This window comes from Heptranchias perlo, chromosome 18, assembly GCF_035084215.1.
Source record: "Heptranchias perlo isolate sHepPer1 chromosome 18, sHepPer1.hap1, whole genome shotgun sequence".
Lineage (NCBI taxonomy): Eukaryota > Metazoa > Chordata > Chondrichthyes > Hexanchiformes > Hexanchidae > Heptranchias > Heptranchias perlo.
The window spans coordinates 8,226,365-8,249,283 of record NC_090342.1 but is presented as its reverse complement, the minus strand read 5'-3'; the positions used below and the strand labels follow the sequence as shown (position 1 = coordinate 8,249,283).

Genomic DNA, 22,919 nt, shown 5'->3' with positions numbered 1-22,919 from the left:
CGCCAACATTTTCATGCACAAGTTCGTGCAGGACTTCTTCACTGCACAGGATCTCCAACCAACGCTATACACCAGATACATCGATGACATTTTCTTCCTATGGACCCACGGCGAAGAATCACTAAAGAGACTACACGATAACATCAAGTTCCATCCCACCAACAAGCTCACCATGGACTACTCCTCAGAATCGGTTTCTTTCTTGGACACCCGTAACCTCCATCAAAGACTGGCACCTCAGCACCTCACTCTACCGCAAGCCCACGGACAACCTCACGATGCTCCACTTTTTCAGCTTCCACCCCAACCACGTCAAAGAGGCCATCCCCTGCGAATACACAGGATCTGCTCAGACGAGGAGGAACGCGATGGACACCTACAGACGTTGAAAGACTCCCTCGTAAGAACGGGGCAGGACGCTCAACTCGTCGATCGACAGTTCAGACGGGCCACAGCGAAAAATCGCATAGACCTCCTCAGAAGACAAATACAGGACGCAACCAACAGAGTACCCTTCGTCGTCCAGTACTTCCCCGGAGCGGAGAAACTGCACCATGTTCTCCACAGCCTTCAACATGACATCGATGACGATGAACACCTCGCTAAGGCCATCCCCACACCTCCACTACTCTCCTTCAAACAGCCACCCAACCTCAAACAGACCATCGTTTGCAGCAAATTACCCAGCTTTCAGGAGAACAGCGTCCACGACACCACACAACCCTGCCATGGCAACCTCTGCAAGACATGCCAGATCATCGACACAGATACCACCATCACACGAGAGGACACCACCCACCAGGTGCATGGTTCATACTCCTGTGACTTGGCCAACATTGTCTACCTCATACGTTGCAGGAAAGGATGTCCCGGAGCATGGTACATCAGCGAGACCATGCAGACACTGCGACAACGGATGAACGGACACTGCGCAACAATCGCCAGACAGGAGGGTTCCCTCCCAGTCGGGGAACACCTCAGCAGTCAAGGACATTCAGCCACCAACCTTCAGGTAAGCGTTCTCCAAGGCGGCCTTCGAGACACACGACAACGCAAAATAGTCGAGCAGAAATTGATAGCCAAGTTCCGCACCCATGAGGACAGCCTCAACCGGGATCTTGGGTTCATGTCACGCTACACGTAACCCCACCAGCGAACAAAAAATATCCGTTTTTAATATAACGGGTCATTTGCTGTCTTTCTTTTCCTTCCAGATGTTTCTGCCTCTTTTTTTTTGGTTGTTTGTATATTCGGTGGCCCTGTAGGTAACACCCCTCTGTCTGAACACTTTGATTGCCTTGGCAACGGGCAGTTGGAAAGACTATAATCACCAGGTATTGTTCGGTGATTTATAAATGCGAAAGGTTAGAGGATTTCATTTCCACATTCACCTGAGGAAGGAGGAAGCCTCCGAAAGCTTGTGATTTTCAAATAAAATTGTTGGACTATAACTTGGTGTTGTAAAATTGTTCACAACCACAGAGAAAGACACTGGATGAGGATACATTATAGTGCAGTTGACCATATCTCTGCATAAAAATAAATCACTTCAAATAGCTGGAGTTCCCGAAATAATACCAAAATGCCTTAAAGCCCATGATTTTAAATATTGCAGGGCACAAATAATATACAATGGGATCACAAAAATGTCAGCCATTTGTCCAGAAGAATAGATCTAACATCTACAGATGCTTTCCATCCATAACACATGCATGCACACACAAAACCACTTCCTTTCAGCAGTTGACTTTTAGGAATCATGAGAGTTGAGGGGCTACTTAATGTCTGACATGTTCTGCAAAACATACTAATTTTGTTTTCCCTTTTGGGCATTCACTCAGATCAGAAGATCAATTCAACTGCCCTCAACCATAATCAGTTTACACCATGATGCTACTAAATTGCCCTAGCACAGGGCTGGCAGAACTTTGAATTGTACAGTGCATATTTTGAAAATAAATTGTACTTTTTAATTGTCAAATGTTGGTATCTTAGTAACCTTGATCAGGGATCATTTCTGTCCTTCAGGTTTCTATTAATCCCAATGCACTTTGATGGTTTTGCTTTAATAAATGATGCATTCAGGAAAAAATGCTCTTCAATAATTGCCCATGTCCTGGAATGGATTGTTGCTGTATGTATCCAGGCTATTCAGAGATTGTGTGACAGGGCACTCGAGTGGCAATTTACCAAGTACTCGTCAGCACATCCGTTCCATGTCAACAACTTGAATTTACATACAGTAATAACATTAAATATAGAAAGTCTTACAAGGCATTTAACCCAGGCATATTGGGGGGGGGGGGGGTGTACAGATTTTAACAAATTGCGAGTTAAGGTAGAATAATTAGGAGGGGTAATTAAAACTTGGACATGGGATCAAGGGAATCAGTGGAGAAATAAAGCTGGGTGTTGATTGCATACACATAGAAGATGACCCTGTACCCAGGATAATGTCACCAAGAGATTTTTTTTTGGGGGGGGGGGGGGGGGGGCGGGCGGAGAGAAGAGGAAGGAGGCAGCAGCAAGAACAGAATACAAGGAGACTGCATAGGGCTGGCAAAAGATGCACTGGGCCGGATGGGAGTGGAACCACACGAGGGCAGTCCCACTGAGCTGGATGATGGAGAGATGGCATGGTTAACCATATAATATGCTAGAGGGGGTCGAGGTCAAGGACGGACAGCATTGCAGTCAGAGGACATTCGAGAATTTGGCTGGACTGGTCTTGGTGCTATGGAAAAGTGGTAAAAATGAGAGCAGGACAAATGGCAATATACCAGATGCTGGTGCAAATGTTAAGCTTCTGTTGCAAGTGCTCATTTGCCTCTTGGCAGCAAGACTGTTTGATGCAAAAATTATAATACACTGAACACACTGAGTTGCAGCTCCATCTAGTGGCCTAGTTTAAATATTTCAGATAAAATACATTAAACTGCTGTTTCCAGCTTCACTTTTTTAAAAAAATGAATGGGAATTTTTCCAATCCTCCCCCGAAGTAAGTCCAAGTGGAAAAAAAAGTGGAAGGGGAGAATATGAATGTTTTTAACCCAGAAAATGTGCAAACAGGAAAATGCAACCTTAAAGAAACTTATTTTTTTCTAGTATCTATTACTTGCTACAGTGCAATATTGTAACTTCATCTAAAATAAAGTTACAAAATTTTAAATTGCCTCTTATTTAGACAACCAACCCGATACGTAGAGGATTCAAACCAAGCTGCTCACAAGCATCAACTTTGAATTACGTGCTATCCAACTGTTTCAACACAATGGAGAGATTCAGCTGACGTGAGTTGGAGAGAGACAAGAGGCAAAGGGAAGGAAATTAAATCTCTGGGTGGCTCAGTAACTGCCTATATAGAAAAAGATCAATTGGCACTTTTCATACTGGCATAAATAAGCAGCTCCAGTATTAGCTGAAATGTAGATCAGTGTTTTCTGTAGGATCTTTAATCACTTGAAAAACCACAATTGCAAGCAATTTTATTTTTTGCCATTTTTATTTCTGAACCAGCTCAATATATAGCTGTAACAACTTGTCCATAAAACCCATCACTGTACATTAGAAATGCCTCCAACAAGCTTCCTTTGTTCTGGTCTGCCTCAGTCTCAAGTCTGAGGCATGAATTCATATGAAATCAACAGGCAGAAAAGACCAGCTGCTCCACCAAGCCTGCCCCATGAAGGGGAAAAACTCTTGAAAATTCCTCTCCAACCCCCTCAGGCGATTGAAACCAGTCCAGGAGATCAGATGGACCAATTCTGCTGTATTCTCCAGGTAATAGGCTCCAATAATGTACTAATGTCAATCTGAGTGTCACACTGGTGGGCTACAACCCCAGAATACACTGATGCCAACATATGCATTACATTGATAAAGGAATCCTTTTGGTTTGATCAACTGGCTGTCACATATGACAATGAATCTCAAGGTGACAATCTTTCTTTCCCAGCATTTTGCACTTAAAGTATTCAGCTGATGGGGCTCAAGTTGTGCTGTCAGTTTTGTGCTCCCCTTTTAAAATTCTCTCCAGCTATGTCAGCCCTCTTGATAAGACTACTGAACAAGGATTGGTCCAAGCCTCAAAAAGTTTCAGTATCCTGTGATGCAATTAAGCATAGTGTTTGTCAGCCTTGGCTCAACAGTAGCACTCTCACCTCGGAGTCAGAAGGTTGTGGGGGTCAAGTCCCATTCCAGGATTTGAGCACGTACTATCAGCTGACACATCCATCCGTGCAGTACTGAAGCAGTGCTGCACTAGAGGTGTGGTCTTTAGGATGTTAAACCAACGTCCCATCTGCCTGTTTAGGTGTATATGAAAGATCATATGACACTATTCAAAGAGCAGGAGAGGAGTCCTGGGCAACATTTATCCTTCACCACCACCATCTGTCATGTATCTAATTTCTGCATTTGGGATCTTGCTATCTGCAAATTGGCTTCTAGGTTTGCCAAAAAAACAAATATGACTACACTTAAAGTAATTCACTGGTTGTAAAGTGCTTTGGGACATCCTGAAGATGTGAAAGGCACTATAGAAACACAACCTCTTATTCTTCAATGTTTCTTTACATCTTAGTATGAGACATTAAGCAGTTCCAACATCTATGGCTAATCTAATCATTAGTCCAGCAGCTTGCTGGGGTGGAGCACAGGAACAGGAGTAGACCATTCAGCCCTTGAGCCTGTTCTGCCATTCAATTAAATCATGGCTGATCTGTACCTCAACTCCATTTACCCACCTTAGTTCCATATCCCTTGAGGCCTTTACCCAACAACAATCTAAATTCGATCTTAAGTCTTAAAAATTTCAATTGACCCAGCATTTTGCAGGAAAAGAAAGTTCCAGATTTCCACTACCCTTTGTGAAAAAGTGCTTCCTGCTTTCACTCCTAAATGGTCTAGCTCCAATTTTAAGATTATGTCCCCTTGTTCCGGATACACCCACCAGAGGAAATAGTTTCTCACTATCACTGACTATTGTTCATAGCCCAAGCCCTCTGTTCGTGAAATGTACTCAACTCAGAAGTGACTCATCCATCTATTTGATCTTATTTAAAAAAAAAGTGAAATTAAATTTAAAAGCTCCCAGCCATTTTCATTAATACTGATTTCTGTAATTCCTCAATTAATCTTGTCCTTGGGTGTAGCTCTTGCACCTAATGATGCTTGTAAAAATATTAGAATTCATTTCCTCCCCAATTTCCAATGTTTGAGTCATGTATCCCATCTGGGCAAGATTCCTTGTAGGCATTTACAGAATGATTTTCCACCTGTAGGGAAAGTTATGTCAACCTGCAGAAAATGGCAATAGGAACATGTTTATTTGTGCAGGGTCCCAATTTCCAACATATTTACTACAGCATTAGACTTCTACAACACACCTGTATAATCAATTACTGTGGAACAGATCACTGCAAATCCTGGATAATTATGTAGCATAAATCAACTGAGAGTTAAGTTACACTCAGCAAGTCATTACATCAGTGGTCTAAAAATGTAGTAATAGATATATCATATCATCTCCCTTTGCCTCCCCCCCCAAATGGTTTTAATCAAAAGTACTGTGCATACCAAATGGATGGTATGTGTTGGTATCCTGCAAGACTGATTTTCTCCTACTATGCACACACATTAGTATGTGCAGCAAAACCTCAATCCTTACAGCACAATGGTTTTGTTGTAAATGGGTCTATTAAATATGCATGATTTGCAAAATATTTATGGAGCAGATAAAGTATGCTGCTAGCATAATGAAAACACTCTTTAAAAGAACTCAATTAAGGACAATATGACAGGACAAAAAGGAGCATCACACACAACTTAGCATTCCAAAAATGGTTACACCTTCAAGCTGAATACATGCAGTCCACACATGAAGTGGAATTGAACAACTGGTAAGGGCTGTGGTGGGGCGGGGCAGGGGGGAGGAACAGGACAAGACAATGTAGACTGATGACCAAAAATGGCTACTTTTAAATAGAAAAATTATAGATAAATAAAATCAACAGACTGAAAATCTCTACTACAATCTGTGATGGAAACTGAGTAAGACAAATATAAAGTGAATGTCTTTGTGCAATATCTACAAAACCACAATAATTCAACACTTCAACACATGCAAACCAGCAGGGCACCCCTGAAGGCTCAGCAATTTAACTATTGGGTACCTGAGCAGAGTGGAAAGATCATAGATATGGATCCTTGTCTGTGCCAGGTTAACCAGTCAGGATGATTGAAGGGACAGTACAATTGGCCTATGTTTTAGGGAGGGTTAAATCAGCCAAGATTTGCACTCCCAATTTCTCTAGCAGACATAATGGGCTGCATTGTCTCCTTATAGGCTGTAAATTTCTATGATGTCATCCAGCAACTCCTGTGGAACAGCATCGGTGAGAACAGGACCAGGCTCAGTTCTTATGCCACTTCATGGTCAAGTAGCCTGCAAACATTCAACAAGGCTGCCACATGAAAAAAATGGATATTTAGGGTGACCAACATCCATGGAACTATCCCAAGGAGTCAACTGCCTTTGGGGGAAAACATACCAATTAAAAGTAAGTTTTAGTTCTAATGATCATGTAAACCAGTTTATTACTTTTTAAAAAAAAAATCAGAGAGGGCCCTTCTGTTAAAAGATGCTCTATAGAGTGGCACACAAAAGTACAATCTTAATACAGCAAGGGGCCTCAGACCTCTTACTGAAATTGCCTCAGACAATTCAAGCAAGAGTGAATAGCTATATCCAGAGCACTATGGGGAGCAGTTAGCTTCACATCAGGAGTGATGGGAAGGACTCCACAGTCAATCTGCTCTAGGAACATAGGACCACAGGGTCAGGAGCATGTCATTCAGTCCCACCATTCAATTAGATCATGGCTGATTTGTACCTTAACTCCATCTACCCACCTTGGTGCCATAACCATTAATACCCTTTGCTTAACAAAACAATCAGCTTTGAAATTTTCAATTGACCTCCCGCTTCAACAGGTTTTGGGGCAAGAGTTCCAGATTTCCACTACCCTTTGTGGAAAAAGTGCTTCCTGACATCGCCCCTGAACAGTCTAGCTCTAATTTTAAGGTTATGCCCCCTTGTTCTGGACTCCCCACTAGAGGAAAGAGTTTCTCTACCTACCCTATCAAATCCTTTAATCATCTTAAAACACCTCAATTAGATCACCCCTTAATCTTCTATAGTCAAGCAAATATTGGTCTAGTCTTTGCAACCAGTCCTCAATTTAACCCTTTTAGCCCCAGTATCATACTGGTGATTTTGCATTGCACCCCCTTTAAGGCCAACATAGCCTTCCTGCGATGCGGTGGCCAGAACTGCACACCATACTCCAGATGGGGTCTAACCAGAGCTCTGTACAGCTGCAACACAATTTCCACCCCTTTGTATTCCAGCCCTCAAGATAAAGGCCAACATTCCATTAGCTGTTTAAATTATTTTTTGTACCTGTCCACCAGCTTTGTGATTTCTGTATGTGGACCCCCTAAATCTCTCTGCTCCTCCATTGTTCCTAGCTTCTCACCATTTAGAAAATACTATGATTTATCTTTCCTGGGTCCACAGTGGATAAAGTCATATTTTCTCCAGTCAACTCCATCTGCCACATTTTTGCCCACTCAATCTATCAATCTCCTTTTGCAACTTTCTGCTCCCATCTACACTATTCGTTGTGCCACCTAACTTGGAAAAACGGCCCTCTATTCCATCTAAGTCATTGATAATTATAGCGAAAAGCTGCGGCCCCAGTACAGATCCCTGGGGGACACCACTAGTCACATCCTGCAAATTTGAATACATACGCATTATCCCTACTGACTCCAACCTCCTAACCAATTCCCTATCCAAAGTAGGTTGCCTCCAATTCCATGTGCTTTGATTTTTGTTAACAGTGGAACTTCATCGAATACCTTCTGGAAGTCCACTGATACTCCCTTATTTACGTTAGTTACCGCCTCAAAAGACTTTGCCCTTTACAAATCCATGCTGGCTCTCGAATCAGTTCATATTTGTCCAAATGCAGTCACTGTCATAACAGATTCTAGTAACTTCCCCAAAATACACATTGGGCTAATCTGCCTATAATTTCCTGTTTTACCTCTGTTACCCTTCTAATTAAGTTTTGGATTGAAGAGTCATGTGGGCATGTCTCTTCCTGTATTTCTGATGTTTTTAACAGTGATGTGAGGCTGTGTGTGCAGACCACCAATTTGTTGCCTACCTACCAAAAAGTTGGTCTCATTTTTCCAGTTACTCATGGCATCAGTTTATCATGCAAGAACACTATACTGACCAATTAAAGCAATGCAAGTTTTGAAAAATTATTTCAATTTTAATCTCGAGAATTAAAACACACAAGCACTGTACCTGGATTGTATGTATACTTGCATTTGAGTTTTAAATTGTGTTTGTGCAGTTATTACAAATTCAGCTGCCTTTAACCAGACCAAGCCAAAGTTAAGAAACTACTGCACAGGGATTTGAACTAGGCATGGGAGGGAGGAAAAACTGACCAGTGAGCCATGTCTTTCCATAACGGCTAGCAATTCTTTTCTGGATCTGGCAGGGACAAGATTATTTGGAATCAAAACCTTATCAGCACTGTTTTATTACTAACTAATGCTATAGGGTCACATTTTGGGATTTTTGATTTTATTCCTCCACAGAAAGGATTTGGGAATAAGTTATGTTTCAATATTGTATTTTAACAGGTTTAAAAAACTACAGGCTGCAGCCACCGAGACAGAAGAGAATTAGGTGGTTTAATGAGCCAGGTATTTAAGAATTTGCCACAATGACTAGAGACAGACATCAAGTAATTCATTATCTTTTCTCAGATGGCCTAACAACATCCATATTTATGGTGGGAATACTATTCACATGAAACTGGCTCGAAGTGTCTGCTGAGAATATACTTGTGGCGAACGGATAGTTGGCAGGCCTGCTGGCAAATCCCTGCATGAGGAAGGAATCAGAGGCACCATCCTATCATTTCCTATGCATGCGAGAGAACATGCATAGGCAGTAGCGTTTAAAACAGGAGGCTGAGTGGCAGGCCTTGATCTCAGGCTGGAAGCCAAGATGCAGATGGTCAGTTTTGGCAGTCACATGTTGATTAGACAGAAAGACGACATCAAAAACATTTCAGTCATTCCGTAAAAAAGCACAGGACACATGGCTTTTTTTTTGCCAAGTGAAATTGAGTAAAGTTTTAAGGTCTGTTTATAACTGTTACTCTGTATATTCACTGCTGTCTAAAATAAAGCAGCTTAATAATTTGTATCTGGCCTCATCTTGTGTTTTCAGTCCAACAGTCACTGGCTCAGTTGGCAGCACACTTGTCTCCAAGTCAGAAGGAGATGGGCTCAGTCCCACTAGAGACTTGAGCACAAAATCTAGGCTTACACTCCAGTCCAATGCATTGGTGGAAATGCAGTCTTTTGGATGGGACGTTAAACCAATGCCCTGTCTGCCCTTTCAGGTGGGCGTACAAGGTCTGTCCATGTTTTAATATGGATGTGCACTTTTCACTTTGTATAGAATTTACATAGAAATTACAGCACAATATAAATGCAAGTCTGTCTATCTTTCTTTCCCAACCCTTTTCAAAACATCTATTAAGGCTTCAGCTAAAATATGGAGGTATGTGTGAGAGAGAAATTAAGCCACGGTAAAAAGATATCACTGAACAGTTGCAGGACATTCTGTGAGGGGAAGGGGAACAGTCAGAAGTCATGGTCCATGTTGGAAAAGGGTTGAGGTACTACAGAGTTTCAGAAGCTAGGAAATAGATCAAAACATGACCTCAAAATGTGTTAAACTCTGGATTACTCCCTGTGCCACATGCAAGTGAGTACAGAAACAGGAAGATAATGCAGGTAAATGCATGGCTGGAGAAGTGGTGCAGGAGGGAGGGCTTCAGATTCCTGGGGCATTGGGACCAGTTCTGGGCCAGGAGGGACCTCTACAAGCCACAGGTTGCACCTGAACAGGGCTGGGACCAATGTCCTTGCTGGGAGGTTAACTAGTGCTGTTGGGGAGGGTTTAAACTAATTTGGCAGGCATTGGGAACCAGGACTAGAGAGGAGAGACAAGGTGCATAGAAAACTAGGAGGGGCAAATAGCAACAGAATAGAATAGTGTAGAAAGGACAGGAGTTAGATGGAGTAAAATATGAAAACCGACTAGCATGGCATTAATGCGAGGAGTGTTACAAATAAGGCTGATGAGCTGCAGGCACAAGTTGTCACATGGGGTTATGATATAGTAGCTATAATGGAGAGCTGGCTTAAACATGGGCAGGAATGGGAACTAAACATTCCTGGCTACAATGTATTCAGGAGGGATAGCGAAGGAAAGAAGAAATGAGTTTGGGGGAGGGGGGTGGGTGCAGGTGCAGAAGAGGTGATTGATCAAGGATAATATTACAGTCCTACTGAGGGATGATATACTAGAGGGTTCAAAGACTGAGTCTATTTGGTTAGAGTTAAGGAACAGAAAAAAAAAGTTACATTGCTGGATGTTTACTATAGACCTCCAGTGAGAAAGAGATAGAGGAGCAAATCTGTAGGCAAATTTCAGAGAAAATGTAAAAATAGATTAGTAATAGTAGGGGACTTCAATTACCGAAATATAGGCTGGAAAAAAAAGTGTAAAGGGCAAGGAAGGTGAAGAATTCCTAAAATGTGAACAAGAGAACTTTCTTAATCAGTATGTTTCTAGCCCGAGGAAGGAAGCAGTGCTGGATCTAGTTCTGGAGAATGAAGTAGGGCAAGTGCAGTGTGTTTCAGAGAGAGAACATCTGGGTAATAGTGATCGTAATATAATTAGGTTTAAAGTAAAGTAGTTATGGAAAGGAACAAAAGAAAAATCAAAGGTGAAAATACCAACTGGAAGAGAACCAATTTCAGTGATTTGAGAAGGGATCTAGCACAGGTGGACCAGAAACAAAGGTTGTCCAGGAAAACAGTAAATCAGCAATGGCAGGTCTTCAAGGCAGGGATGAGCATATTCCCATAAGGAGGAAAGATGGGGCATCCAAAGCTAAAGCTTTCTGGATGACAAAGGAAACAGAACTTAAAATAAAATAAAGGATTGACAAATGTCAGGTACAGAATACAGTAGAAAACCAAGCAGGATACTGAGTGCAGCAGAAAATTGAAAAAACGATAAGATAGGCAAAAAGTGAGAAGATTAGCAAGTAACATAAAAGGGAACCCAAAAATCTTAAACATAAAAAGTAAAAAAGGATAGTTAATGGAATGGTGGGGACATGGTGGAATGATTAGGGACAAAAAAGGCAAGTTTCTTGTGGAGGCAGAGGGCATGACAGATACTGAATAACTTCATCCTCTTTTGTGAAGTACTCAATGTTGCAGTGGGGAGAGGGATTGGGTAGGATAAAAATAGACAGAAAGGAGGTGCTAAATAGATTAGCACCAAAGTTAACAAGTCACCCAGTCCAGATGCTGAGGGAAGCCAGGGTGGAGATAGCAGAAGCTGTGACCACAATTTTTCAATCCTCTTTGGATTTATGGGAGGGGTGCCAGAGGTCTGCAAATGTTACACCCCTGTTCAAAAAAAGAGGGGGATAAACCTGGTAACTACAGGGTAGTCAGTCTAACATCAGTGGTGGGAAAACTACTAGAGACCATTAGTCAAGGACAAAATTAATTCTCACTTGGAGAAGCATGGATTAAGGACAGTTACATGAGCAACTTTGCATCACTATGAAAATGACGCATAACAGTAACCTAAGAGTAAAATGTCTTCTCTTCTGCCCCAATGTGTCCCAGTCCCATCAAGGGAATCTGATACTACACTATTGAGACTACTTTTCTCATTTGACATGCCAGCCATGTTGCGGCCCTGTCAGTTATTCATTTCCAAAGCTTATCATGTCATTCTGGACTGGCTATGAACGCAAGTTCCAGAAGATTAGTTAGATGTTTGAATACCAAGGATGCAACTCTCAGCAGTGGTAATCTGTTTCTTCCAATCATAGCTAAAATATGTTGTGCGTGCAAGAGGCTTGCCATCAGTACCAATTTCACACAATGCATTAATTGCCAATGTCCTATTTCTAAAGCATTTAGATATCAGACCACTTACCTCAACATTAAAAAGCTAATCATTCTATAGCAGTAAAATATGACAAATTAAGATTCACAAGTTCATGTTTTGTAAGCATTTTATTTATTAATACTTTTAAAAACATGTCCCTTTCCACACTCATGGTTTGAGGCCATTAGATTCCTATGTGCCCAAAAGCAGGTTAAGTAACTTCACGACATGAAAAATTAAATTACCAGGAAGGCACAAGGAAAAAAAGTGTCGAGGTCAGCAAGCCATAGAATGGTACAGCACAGAAGGCGGCCATTTGTCTCATTGTGCCAGTTCTCTGAAAGAGCTGTCCAATTAGCCCCTCTCCCCTGATCTTTCCCCATAGCCCTGAAAATTTTTCTCCAACTATTTATGCAATTCCCTTTTGAAAGTTATTATCAAATCAGCTTCCACCACCTTTTCAGGCAGTGTATTCCAGATCACAACAACGCGCTGCATAAAAAATGTTTTCCTAATGCCGCCTCTGGTTCATTTGCCAATTACCTTAAATCTGTATCCTCTGGTTACCAACCCTTCTGCAACTGGAAAGTTTCTCCTTATTTACTCTATCAAAATCCTTCATGATTTTGAATACCTCTATCAAATCTCCTGTTAACCTTCTCTGCTCGAGAACCCCAGTTTCTCTAGTCTCTCCACATAACTGAAGTCTTTCATCGCTGGTACCATTTAGTAAATCTTCTCTGCACCCTCCCAGGCCTTGACATCCTTCAAGTGTGGTGCCCAGAATTGGCCACAATACTCCAGCTGGGGCCTAACTAGTGATTTATAAAGGTTTAGTATAACTTTGTTGCTTTTGTATTCTATGCTTCTATTTATAAAGCCAAGAATCCCATATGTCTTTTTAACAGCCTTCTCAATTTGTCCTGTCACCTTCAAAGACTTGTGCATGTGTACCCCCAGGTCTCTGTTCCTGTACCCCCTTTAAAATTGTACAATAATTTATATTGCTTCTCTTCATTCTTCCTACCAAAATGAATCACTTCACACTTCTCTGCATTAAATTTCATCTGCCATGTGTATACCCATTACTATCCTCCTCACTGTTTACTACATTTCTGAATTTTGTGTAGTCAACAAACTTTGAAATTATGCCCAGTATACCCAAGTCCATGTCATTTATAAATCAAAAACAGCAGTGGTCCCAACACAAACCCCTGGGGGACACCACTGCACACTTCCCTCCAGTCTGAAAAACAACCAACCATTCACCACACTCAGCTTTCTGTCCCTTAGCCAATTTCGTATCCACTACCCCTTTAATCCCACGGGCTTCAATTTTGCTAACAAGTCTCTTATGTGGTACTTTATCAAATGCCTTTTGAAAGTCCATATACACATCAACCAACCACACTACCTTCATTAACCCTCTTAATGCAAAGAATACAAGTTAGTCAAACACAATTTGCCTTTAACAAATCCATGCTGGCTTTTCATTGTTAACCCATACTTTTCCAAGTGCCAATTCATTTTGTCCCAGATTATTGTCTAAGTTTCCCCACCACCATTAGGCTGACTGGCCTGTAGTTACCAGGTTTATCCCTCTCCCCCTTTCTTGAACAGTGTAATATTTTTGCAATCCTCCATTCTTCTGGCACCACTCCAATATTTAGAGGACTGGAAGATTGTGGCCAGAGCCTCCACAATTTCCACCCTTACTTCTCTCAGCAATCTAGGATGCATCCCATTTTGACCAGGTGACTTTTCTACTTTGAGTGCTGTAAACCTTTTAAGTACATCCTCTATTTTTTAATCCTATCCAATTTCTCTAAAACCATCTCCTTTACTGTGACATTGTCAGCATCCACGATAGTGAAGACAGATGCGAAGTACTCATCCACGATAGTGAAGACAGATGCAAAATACTCATTAGCACCTTGGCTACATCCTCTGCCTCCACAAGATGACCTTTTTGGACCCTAATTGGCCTCACCCTTCATTTGACTACCCTTTTACTATTTGTTTATAAAAGACTTGAGTTCTTATGTTACCTGACAAAAATATATTTCTTAATCATGCACCTTAGGATTTCTGAAAAATCAATCAATAAGCTGCAGACAGGACTGTAGTTATATCGAACTACTGTTATAATGGAAAGAGATAGAACAGGAGAGAAAAATGTTTAATTACACATTGAAATCACACTTATAATGCCATGCACATTCTAATTTAAATCTTACCTTCCACATGAGCATCTAAAGTGAATTTGAAACCCTGCATGGTCAACCACAGTTCAGCTTTATTTTTGTTTTAAAAAACAAAAGTTCTTCAACCCAATAAATTTAGAGCAAGCACAGTGGCACTTCATTAGTGAGTGATTTGTACACTGAACTGGTGCCAATTGTCACTTCACCTGGAAACTGTTGCCAAAGGGGTTAACCCAGATGCTTGCAGACCACTTAAAGCAGAAGCTGCTAGAAGTGGACTGGCACACATTAAAAATCATCAGTAATGTGGAATTCAATCCTCCTAAAATTAAAGGGCATGGCTTTCTCATTTATTTTTAAAAATGAGTGTGCCACCCTTTATAGAAAACTACAAGCTCACTTCTGAAATTGCACAAATTGCCCACCAGCAGAGAATTTAGATCAGGGATCTCATCTTAAAATTTACTATCAAAAGCTTTGCATTGTCAATTTTGTTTTCATCTTGGCAACATGATTTCCATTTCATATACCAATACAAACTTTGATAGCTTTTTCTGCTATAATGTGCTGTGCCAGATCCAGTGGGCACGATTACCTGGAAATCACACCAGCTGCCGACTGCTGCGTGGACTCCAGATCATGGACAGTCATCAGCAGGCTCCCAACCATTTTTCATGGTCCTGGACTGCAACAGCCTGCCTAGGGTAACAGCCATCTGTAGACAGGTTTCTTGTGCCTTTCAGGAGGTCCCATTGCTGTGAGATAAGAAGACGAGTAAGCATCGATATGCAAGGGTGTGATGTACACGAATAGTAGGTACACAACAATTAAAGAGACAATATCCCCTTGTTGCCCTACAGTAGTTGGGATGGGATGCGCCAGGGTTGGGGGGAATGGATTCAAACCACACAACCTAGAGACTTGGGGTTATGCTTTAACTAGAAAAAGGGAGCAAAGCCACCCAAAAAATGGATTTCAATCCATATTAAAGTTTTCAAAGCCAAAATAAGGCACACAGGCAACCATTTTATATGTTTATAATGGAAATCTTTTTCTATTTATAAGCCCAATCCTGAATGGAAAATTAAGCTTCCGAAGTGATGTATTTTTGTAGGATACTACTCATTGGAAGATTTTACCCAGTCTTTACTATCAAATTATTCAGCTCCATGTCAGTCACATCTGACATGCAACACTGCATTGTATAAGTACTGCCAATGTGAAATACACATCCCAAATATTTGCTAACCTTCAGATAAACTTGACAGGAAAAGCATCTTGTATTTCCAGCATAAAATAGATTCAAATAAATTAGTTTAATCCACCTTTCATTCAGTTATTGCTTCACAGCCAATTAAGATCAAGGCTAGCATGCAAAACATCCTTTTTTCCTCTCCCCCCAACGCAATCGAATTACCTCTACACCATAAGAGTGAACATGTTCAAAATGAGTAAGAATCAACAAAATTTTGGGGGTTCAAGGAAATTTCAGCATAACAGTGGCAAAATCCAAGCTGCAACACAAAGGTTTCTTTTTAGGTACTTAGGTAGACTAGCATTCCTGCTATTCCACATAAACCACCATTTTAGCTACAAGGAAGAATCAGCATATTGTAGGTGGTCTTTGCAATTCACTCCGTTTAAGTTAGCAAAGGGGAATTGGTTGAATTCAGGTGCTTGGGGGAAAAACATGATTAAAAACTGCCATCACAAACATCCTAGTTACAGCCATGTCATCAGACAGAGGAGGTGCCCAAGCAGAAACCAGACACTTCTGCATAAAGGTGTAATCACTTCACACTAACATCTACTGTCAGGCATGATGTGGAGATGCCAGTGATGGACTGGGGTGGACAAATGTATGGAATCTTACAACACCAGGTTATAGTCCAACAGTTTTATTTGGAAATCACAAGCTTTCGGAGATTATCTCCATCAGGTGAGTGAGTCATACTCACCTGACGAAGGAGATAATCTTCGAAAGCTTGTGATTTTCAAATAAAACTGTTGGACTATAACCTGGTGTTGTAAGATCTACTATCAGGACAGCATTACCTGCTTAGTGGAGGTAAGAGTTCAGAAAACTAATTGAGTATGTATTTGAAATAAAAGATTGCATAAAGATTCTTTAGTTTCTCAGAACTAGTTTAAAGTAATACTTCCTGATGGAACTCTATACAGTCATTTTAATTTATTTTTCTAAAATGTTATTCTTTATGTAGAGATATATAAAGACAGAAACTTCTAAATCAGACACCTTTATTTTACAAGATTAATTCAAAGCCCTACAAACAACTTGCTTTTAAAGTCTGTGGTTTCTGATAGAATTCTCAATTCTGCCAGGTCTAACATGAATGGTCTATGTGATAAATCAAATAAAATGGAGTCTTTAACTAGACCTCAGAATTCACATTATCTTCCAACCTGTTATACATATCTTCAAAGTTTCTCTTTAGGAATGTTTCAGTTCTGTCTACATCTTTTTCTGATGAAGAATATTGCTCAGACACACTTTGTGACAACTGTCCATGCTCACCATTCCTAAGTGATGCAGCATTTGCTTGCTCGAAGCCTCCACGCGAGTGTTCAAAGTAAGACAGGTAGTCTAGCATGCTATCACCCTCCTCTTCCCAGTAGTTGGGGCAGTCTGCAGCTTGTTTTTTGAGTTCTTGGTATTTCTCATGCATTAGAAACTGTGTCGTGTTCCTTGGGGCTCTCATACCAGGTGCCCTTTTGCCATTTACATTAACAGGCCTGAGCAAAGCCCGGGGGTCAGTGCGGTAGTAGGACCTTCCTCTTCCATACCTGTGTCGCTGCTGCTGCTGATACCGTTGCTGCTGATTCTTCCTCCACTTTTGCTGGCGGGCACAGCAGCACTTGGATCGACAGCGTTTGTACCTCTTCTGATAAGAGTGGGGCTTCCTCCAGCCTTCATTTACGACGTTACCTCCCATAGTCTCCAAGACAACAAAAAAAAAACACACCACCTCTTTTAGCCTAACCTCAATTGAAAGTCAATGCCCTTTTGATGTGTTACTACGTTAAAGGCGCTATATAAATGCAAGTTGTAGTAGTAGTAGTAAGTCCAGTGCAACACACAATACAAACTGGGCTGTGGCCTTCCGAGCAAGCCCTGGGGAAGAGAGTCTCCAAGAGAGATGATTGTAAGGGCTCAACAGAAAGTTGTTCACTGTTCAAGAGACTGGTGGTTCCCTTCCCCCCCGCCCTTTTTTAAGCAAGTTTATAGAAGCAGGAGTAAGGCCTTCGGCTCTCTTGACAACCAAGGTACCAATAATAAGGGAGGGGTGGGTGGGTGGGGGGAGGCAGGGACCACCGGGCAGCGAGATCCAAACCCCTCTCTCACACACATAACACCAGCGCAGAATATCGGCGTCAACAGTTAAGCAGCTTCACGCTCTCTTTTTCTTAAAAAAAATAAATATATATAATACAATACACCCCGCTTGTTTAAGCAGCCCCCCTCCCTTCAGTACCTGACGCACTGCTTTCTACCTCTTCCCTCCGCCTCTCCAAGCGGACAAACTAACGGCCGACGTTCTGGAAACGTCTTATATATTTACATCGCCGCCGCGCGCATCCTGGGAGAGGGGGGGGGGAGGGGCAGGTCCGCGCCGTTGCCACGGGAGACGGCCAATCAGATCCGTCGGCTGGCGGGATGACGTCGCTCGCAGCACAAAAGTGCCCGGATGACGGTTGCTAAGTACCGAGTTTTTTTTTCCTCTCCTCCACCGCCGATGGGAGGGTTCGTCGTCATCATCTATTAGATTTTATTTTTCTTTTCTTTTAGGACGTTATCTTTCGGGAACAAAAAGATTTGAGAAGGTGAGAAAGGAGTTACATTTATATCAAAATATAGAACCTTGGGGGGGGGGTGTTTTGACCCCATCAGGCCCGCCGGTGGCTACGTCCCTGCTTCATGTCGAAGGTAATAGATGAGACATGCTTCAATCTAAAAGTGTATAAACAAGTCGTCGTGTTTTTAAAAAAAAATAAAGACTCTACCCATATGATTTTTTTTTCTACTCACATCAAGTGGAGCTCCTGGTGAATGCCACTCAAAACCCTGCCACTGAATATTGTGTAAACTATTCTCTACTAACCAGTAACACTCAGCAAAATTGAGGAAACAATTCCTGATTGCATGCACAGGCTGTAAGGTACACAACTTAGTGTCATCTGGAAACTTGCATATACAACTCCAATCACTAAAAGTAGCAACACAGGATTAATAAGGCCATTTTTTTTTTAAAAAGCAAACAAAGCACTAGGTTCATCTCTAGAGGGATAGAATTGAAAAGCAAAGAAGTTACATGGAAGAACATTGGTTAGACCACACTTTGAGCACTGTGCACAGTTCTGGTCACCATATTATAAGAAGGATATAGAGGCACTGGAGAAGGTGCAAAAAAGATTTACGAGGATGATACCAGAACTGAGAGGTTATACCTATCGGGAAAGATTGAACAGGCTGGGGCCCTTTTCTCTAGAAAAGAGAAGGCTGAGGGGTGACCTGTTAGAGGCCTTTAAGATTATGAAAGGGTTTGATAGGGGTAGACATAGAGAAGGTGTTTCCACTTGTGGGGGAGACCACAACTAGGGGCCATAAATATAAGACAGTCACTAATAAATCCAATAGGAAATTCAGGAGAAACTTCTTTACGTAGAGAGTGGTTAGAATGTGGAACTCGCTACCACAAGAAGTAGTTGAGGTGTCTAGCATAGATGCATTTAAGGGGAAGCTAGATAACCACATGAGGAAGAAAGGAATAGAAGTATATGTTGATAGGATTAGATGCAGTAGGGTTGGAGGAGGCTCGTGTGGAGCATAAACGCCAGCATGGACCTGTTGGGCCAGACGGCCTGTTTCTGTCCTGTACATTTTATGTAAATCTAAATTGTAGTAAGGACTGTATAAGGATGTACATGGGGTGGTAGGATGGGCAGGTTCAGTTCAATGTGGGTTTAAAAAAAAGTGAAGCAATGCATTTATGAGGTAGGGGAATTATACAATCCAGAAGGAGGGACATTCGGCCCATCGTGCCTGTGCCGGCTCTTCGAAAGAGGTATCCAATGAGTCCCACTCCCCCTCCTGCTCTTTCTTGGATAAATACTTGAAGGGAAAAAATTTGCAGGGCTACGGGGAAAGAGCACAGGAATGGAACTAACTGGATTGCTCTTACAAAGAGCTGATACGGGCTTGATGGGCCGAATGGCCTCTTTCTGTGCTGTAACCATTCTATGATTCCCCAAAGCCCTGCATATTTTTCCTTTTCAAGTATATATCCAATCCCCTTTTGAAAGTTACTGTTGAATCTGCTTCTGCCAACCTTTCAGGCAGTGCATTCCAAATTGTAACAATTCGCTGCATTTAAAAATTATTTTAAATCTGTATCTTCTGGTTACCGACACGCCTGCCAGTGGAAAAAGGTTCTCCCCATCTACTCTATCAAAATCCCATATAATTTGAAGGTCCCTCGGCTCTGCTACTCCATGTAACTTGGAGTAGCAGAGCAGAGGGACCTTCCGTGCACAAACACATGGCTACAACAGCAATTTGCATTTATATAGCATCTTCAACATGGAAAAACATCCCGAGGCACTTCACAGAAGCGTAAGGTCATTAAAGGTGACTTTGCTGGTGGATAAAGCCATAAAAAGCCAAACTGAATCTTTGGTTGTGCATCGAGAGGCATAGAACACAAAAGCAAGGAGGTAACTTATACTTTAAGCACAGGACAGGTCTAGCCACAATGGTGGTTTCTAACCCTAACCCTAACCCCTGGATCTAACCCTAGACTCTAAACTGCGTGTTGTCATTAGCGTGATGCAGGGTCGACTGCGGTGTCAATAGTCATTGTGACGTCATTGTTGATGCAGGATGGCTGCATTGTCAATAGTTAGTGGAGTAAGTTGGAGTATTGTGTGCAGTTTTGGGTACCCCATTATAGAAAGAGTAGAGACAAAATTGAAATGGTCTGTGGATTCACTGGAACGTTGTCAGGGATGAGGTGTAACAGTTATGAAAGGAGATTTGAAATTAGAGTTTTTCACTGGAGCAGAAAAGTTTGGGGGTGGCCTAATTAAGATTACGAGGGCTGTGATAAGGTGAATAGGCATAGATTGTTTTTATTGGTTGTCAAGGCAGTAACACAAGGGTGCAAATTTAAGATAAAGAATTAAAGGGGGGGTTTGAAAAAATTGTTTACACAGAGGTTGGTTAGAATATGAATTTTTTTTGTCAGAAGCTGTTAAAGCAGAGTCCATAAGTACTTGGAAATTAGTTACTTGAAAAAGGGGAATTAAAAATATGTATGAACAGGATTGGGATTAGACTAGACTGAGAAGCAAACACTGATATAGACCCGCTCTCTTCACCACCTCTCGATCCCTCCACTGCCTCCAGACCAGGCTTGTCCGATATCCAGTCTGTGATGAACCGCAATTTCCTCCAGTTAAATATTGGAAAGACTGAAACCATTGTCTTTGGCTTCGCCGCCAACCCTTGGCATTGATTCCATCCCCCTGCCCCGCACTGTCTCAGGTTGAACCAGACTGTTTGCAACCTTATTCTATTCAACTTCAAGCTGAGCTTCTCTCCCTATAATCTTCTCCATCACAAAGACTGTTCACTTCCACTTCTGTAACATTGCCCACTTCCGCCCCTGCCTCAGCCCATCTTTTGCTGCAACTCTCATTCATGTATTCGTCACCTCCAGACTCGACTATTCCAATGCTCTCCTTGTTCCGTGCTATAAACTTCAGCTCATCCAAAACCCTGTTGCTCATATCCTATCCCACACCAAGTCCTGGTCACCCATCACTCCTGTCCTTACTGACCTACATTGGCTCCAATTTAAAATTCTCACCCTCATGTTTAAATCTCTTCATGGCCTTACCCCTTCCTATCTATGTAACCTCCTCCAGCCCTACAACCTCACCCCCACCCCTCCCAGAACTCTCCTCCAACTCAGGCCACTTGTGCAAACCCCTCTCTTCGTTCCACCATTGACAGCTGTGCTTTCAGCGTCCAGGACCCAAACTCGAACTCCCTCCCTTTGCCCATCTGTTTTGTCACCTCCCCCTCCTCCTTTAAGCCCCTCTTTAAAACCGACCTCTTTGATCAAGCTTTGGTCACCCCTCCTAATATCCAGGCTGTTCCAACTGAGCCCAATCTTATACTCAGCCACTGTACACACATATACTTCCAACAGGTCATTCAATAACAATCAAGAGCAGGGACGCGAGCAAATTTTCCCCTTCCTCACCTAGTGCCATTGGGGCCAATTATAATGCTGCTACCTAACCTAAAACTGAGATCAGTAGACATCAGAACAGCATCCTTGCTGCTCCCTCTGACTGAGCTACTCACCGCCTAACCCACCAAGCTATCGGTGGTGTTGATACTTCAAATTTGTATATTATACATCCTCATTGGGCTATCTTTAAACCGTGCTTTACAGGCATAACAGCACACCTGAAAAATTAAGATAGAGCACGACTGATGATTTCACAGTGATCAGCTCCATTCCTCAGATAGTGAAGCAGTCCGTGTCCCCATGCAGCAAGATCTGGACAACATCCAGGCTTGGGCTGATAAGTGGCAAGTAAGATTCACATCACACAAGTGCCAAGCAATGACTATCTCCAACAAGAGAGAGTCTAACCACCTCCCCTTGACATTCAATGGCATTACCATCACCGAATCCCCCACCATCAATGTCCTGGGGGTTGCAATTGACCAGAAACTCAACTGGACCAGCTACATAAATGGTGTGGCTACTAGAGCAGGTCAGAGGCTGGGTATTCTGCAGCAAGTGGATCACCTCCTGACTCCCCAAAACCTCTTCACCACCTACAAGGCACAAGTCAGAAATGTGATGGAATACTCTCCACTTGCCTGGACGGATGCAGCTGCAACAACACTCATGAAGCTCAGTACTATCCAGGACAATGCAGTCCGCTTGATCGGCAATCCATCAACCACCTTAAACATTCACTCCCTCCATCGTGGCTGCAGCGTGTGCTAGCTACACGTTGCACCGCAGCAAGTCGCCAAGGCTTCTTCGACAGCATCTCCCAAACCTGAGACCTCCACCACCATGAAGGGCAACGGCATCCATCACCTCCAAGTTCTCCAAGTCACACACCATCTCGACTTGGACATATATCGGCCATTCCTTCATGGTCGCTGGGTCAAAATCTAGGAACTCCCTACCTAACAGCACAGTGCGAGTAACCTCACCACATGGACTGCATCGGTTCAAGAAGGCGGCTCACCACCACTTTCTCAAGGGCAACTAGGGATAGGCAATAACTGTTAGCGTTGCTAGCGATGCCCACATTCAGAGAATGAAAAGAAACTCAGCTTTAACTCCTTAGCTGCCAATTCATTTTAATAATTGCTCTGAATTAATAATTACTAGCCATGTATGAATTGTCTTTTTTTGCTCCAATTAGTATACACTAACAATTTTAATACTTGGTTGGTAAGTAAATAATATTACATTAAAAATGCAAACAAAGCACTGGGGTTCATTTCTAGAGGAATAGAATTGAAAAGCAGAGAGGTTATGTTAAACTTGTACAGAACCTTGGTTATACTGCACTTGGAGTACTGT

The 22,919-nt window shown here is 42.1% G+C and overlaps 1 protein-coding gene and 1 long non-coding RNA gene across 7 annotated transcripts in view; one reads left to right on the top strand and one right to left on the bottom strand.

Moving 5' to 3' along the window:
• LOC137334940 (uncharacterized) overlaps positions 1-3,262 on the top strand; it is a 146,660-nt gene extending 143,398 nt beyond the window's left edge. For both annotated transcript variants that reach the window (XR_010966272.1, XR_010966273.1), the window contains exon 4: positions 3,185-3,262. This is a non-coding gene — a long non-coding RNA (uncharacterized lncRNA). The remainder of the gene's footprint in view (positions 1-3,184) is intronic.
• The window catches only part of wu:fb55g09 (uncharacterized), a 76,051-nt gene extending 58,184 nt beyond the window's left edge, over positions 1-17,867 (bottom strand). For 4 of the 5 annotated variants that reach the window (XM_068000034.1, XM_068000033.1, XM_068000031.1 and 1 more), the window contains exons 1-2: positions 16,817-17,767; positions 14,876-15,035 (exon numbers count right to left, since the gene is read on the bottom strand). In XM_068000034.1, the coding sequence (XP_067856135.1) occupies positions 14,980-15,035; positions 16,817-17,234 (474 nt within the window). In that variant the 5' untranslated portion in view covers positions 17,235-17,767 and the 3' untranslated portion in view covers positions 14,876-14,979. The other variant, XR_010966271.1, reaches the window with a different exon arrangement.
• Between the last annotated feature and the right edge of the window lie 5,052 nt (positions 17,868-22,919).